This window comes from Gadus chalcogrammus, chromosome 1 (assembly GCF_026213295.1).
Source record: "Gadus chalcogrammus isolate NIFS_2021 chromosome 1, NIFS_Gcha_1.0, whole genome shotgun sequence".
Lineage (NCBI taxonomy): Eukaryota > Metazoa > Chordata > Actinopteri > Gadiformes > Gadidae > Gadus > Gadus chalcogrammus.
The window spans coordinates 21,301,487-21,303,986 of NC_079412.1; the positions used below are offsets into that span (position 1 = coordinate 21,301,487).

Genomic DNA, 2,500 nt, shown 5'->3' on the forward strand with positions numbered 1-2,500 from the left:
TTTAATCCAGAGTGAACGTGATTTCAGAGTTGAATCCAGAGTGAACATGGCTTCAGAGTTTAATCCAGAGTGAACATGGTTCAGAGTTTAATCCAGAGTGAACATGGTTCAGAGTTTAATCCAGAGTGAACATGGCCTCAGAGTTTAATCCAGAGTGAACATGGTTTCAGAGTTTAATCCAGAGTGAACATGGTTTCAGAGTTTAATCCAGAGTGAACATGGTTTCAGAGTTTAATCCAGAGTGAACATGGTTTCAGAATTTAATCCAGAGTGAACATGGTTTGAGGGCCATGGGTTCAGACATGCCCCGGTTAGGGTCAGAGGTCAAAGGTCAGAGGTGACGTGTGTATGTGTGTGTTCAGACCTGGAGCCGAAGGTGAGAGATGCGCGGCGTCGTCTTGACGACGCCAGAGTCAAACAGGAAGACCTGCAGAAGGAGCTGGAGGAGATCCAGAACAACCTCAACACAACCTCAGGTACACACACACACACACACACACACACACACACACACACACACACACACACACACACACACACACACACACACACACACACACACACACACACACACAAACACTTACACAACCTCAGGTACACACATACACACAAACACATACACAACCTCAACACAACCTCAGGTACACACACACACACACACACACACACACACACACACAATCACTTACACAACCTCACCATCACCTCAGGTAAACAGACACACAAACAACCTCAACATCACCTCAAGTACACACACACACAACCTCAATTTAACCTCGGATGTACACACAAACACACACAAACACACACACTCACACATCCTCATCATAAGCTCAGGTGCAAACAGTAACAGAACCTGACAGCCACACGTTGTAGAGCATCAGATCATGGAGTCATACAGTGTTTCCATGGCGTTGTGTTAACCCCAGACGTGAGCCAGGACATCGCCGATGCAAAGAGCAAGGCTGAGCAGGCGAACAGCACGGCCACCCGCGTTCTGCAGGCCCTGGGTCCTATGAAGGAGCAGCTGGACAAGTGGAATCAGAGCTACGGAGACGCTAACACCACCAACGAGGACATCAACAACGCCCTGATGGAGGCCAACAAGACCGGTGGGCGAGGGAGAGAGAGAGGGAGAGAGAGAGAGAGAGAGAGAGAGAGAGAGAGAGAGAGAGAGAGAGAGAATGTGTATGTTGTGGTAGGGCTAGGTGTGTGTGTTTGAGTGAGTGTGTGTGTGTGTTGGGGGAGTAGGGTTAGATGTGTGTATCTGAAGGTGTACAGTTATACAAATGCAATATGCTATCCTGGTCTACTTAGAGTGCAGCGTTATCCCTTGTCTTGGTTCTCACATTGAACCGCTCAGCTGAACCCTCTGCATTCGTACGGACTGATTCCACCCTAGTAGCGCCTTCACACCGAGCGGACCTGCGTGTGTCCCAGAGCATCTTGGTCACTCTCTCCCCCTCCCCCTCCAGTGAGCATGCTCACTGAGACCTTCCCCCTGCTGCTGAAGAAGCTGGACAAGCTGCAGAACCACTCGGCCCAGATGCCAAACATCTCGGAGAACATCGGCAGGATCCGACAGCTGATAGAGCAGGCCCGCAAAGCAGCCAGCAAGGTAATACAAGCACACATAATACACACAAACACACACTCGCACACATTATACACATGCACGCACACAAACACCCCGGACCCTGAAATGATACAGAAATCCGTAATTGACTGCCCTCTTCCCTCTCCCTCCACCTCGCCCCTCCCCCCTCTCTCTCCCCATCCCTCCCCCCCCCCCCCCCTCCCCCTCTCTCTCTCCAGGTGAGCGTACCTGTGAAGTTCAACGGCATGGCCGGTGTGCAGGTGCGTAACCCTGGTAACCTGGCGGACCTGGCAGCCTACACCTCCCTCAAGTTCTTCATCACACTGCCAGAGGGGGCTCGCAACCGTCGCCAGGGAAACGTCCCCAAACAGTTCGTCTTCTACCTGGGGAACAAGGATGTAAGCCCCGCCCACACAGCCCACACGCCAATCAAACCCTAGCAGAATGTATACTGTGAACTTTCTTTTAAAAATGCGATTTTCGGTGCAATACTACGGACTGGAGTCCGTTAATTGCTGTATTTGTAGTCCATTGACGGCTGTAAGTGGTGTTTGTAGTTCAATAGCAGCCGGGTCTGTGGTATTTGTAGTCCTGTAGTCATTTCATTATTTGTGGTCCATTAACAACGGTGTGTCCTTGTATATGTAGTCCAGTAATATCTGTCATTTTACTATTTGTAGTCCATTAACAAGTGCTCTCTGGTACTTTTAGTCCAGTAACTGTAGTCCAGTAACAGCAGTGCTTTTAGTATTAGGGTCCATTAACAAATGCTCTCTGGTACTTGTAGTCCAGTAAGGAGTTCCTGGGCATGGCGCTGGAGGGCAAGCGGCTGCGCTGGTACTTCAACGTGGGCGGAGAGACGGCCGACGTCCTGATGCAGGAGGAAGTCAAGTCAGACGGCAC

General features: G+C 50.4%; 1 protein-coding gene across 1 annotated transcript in view; it reads left to right on the forward strand.

Annotated features, from left to right (window-relative positions):
- Positions 1-2,500, forward strand: part of LOC130382983 (laminin subunit alpha-5-like) — a 51,219-nt gene that overhangs the window by 37,130 nt on the left and 11,589 nt on the right. The window contains exons 17-21 of the mRNA XM_056590993.1: positions 363-476; positions 930-1,112; positions 1,476-1,618; positions 1,816-1,995; positions 2,385-2,500. The exon at positions 2,385-2,500 is cut by the window's right edge and continues 24 nt beyond it. Of these exons, the coding sequence (XP_056446968.1) occupies positions 363-476; positions 930-1,112; positions 1,476-1,618; positions 1,816-1,995; positions 2,385-2,500 (736 nt within the window). The remainder of the gene's footprint in view (positions 1-362; positions 477-929; positions 1,113-1,475; positions 1,619-1,815; positions 1,996-2,384) is intronic.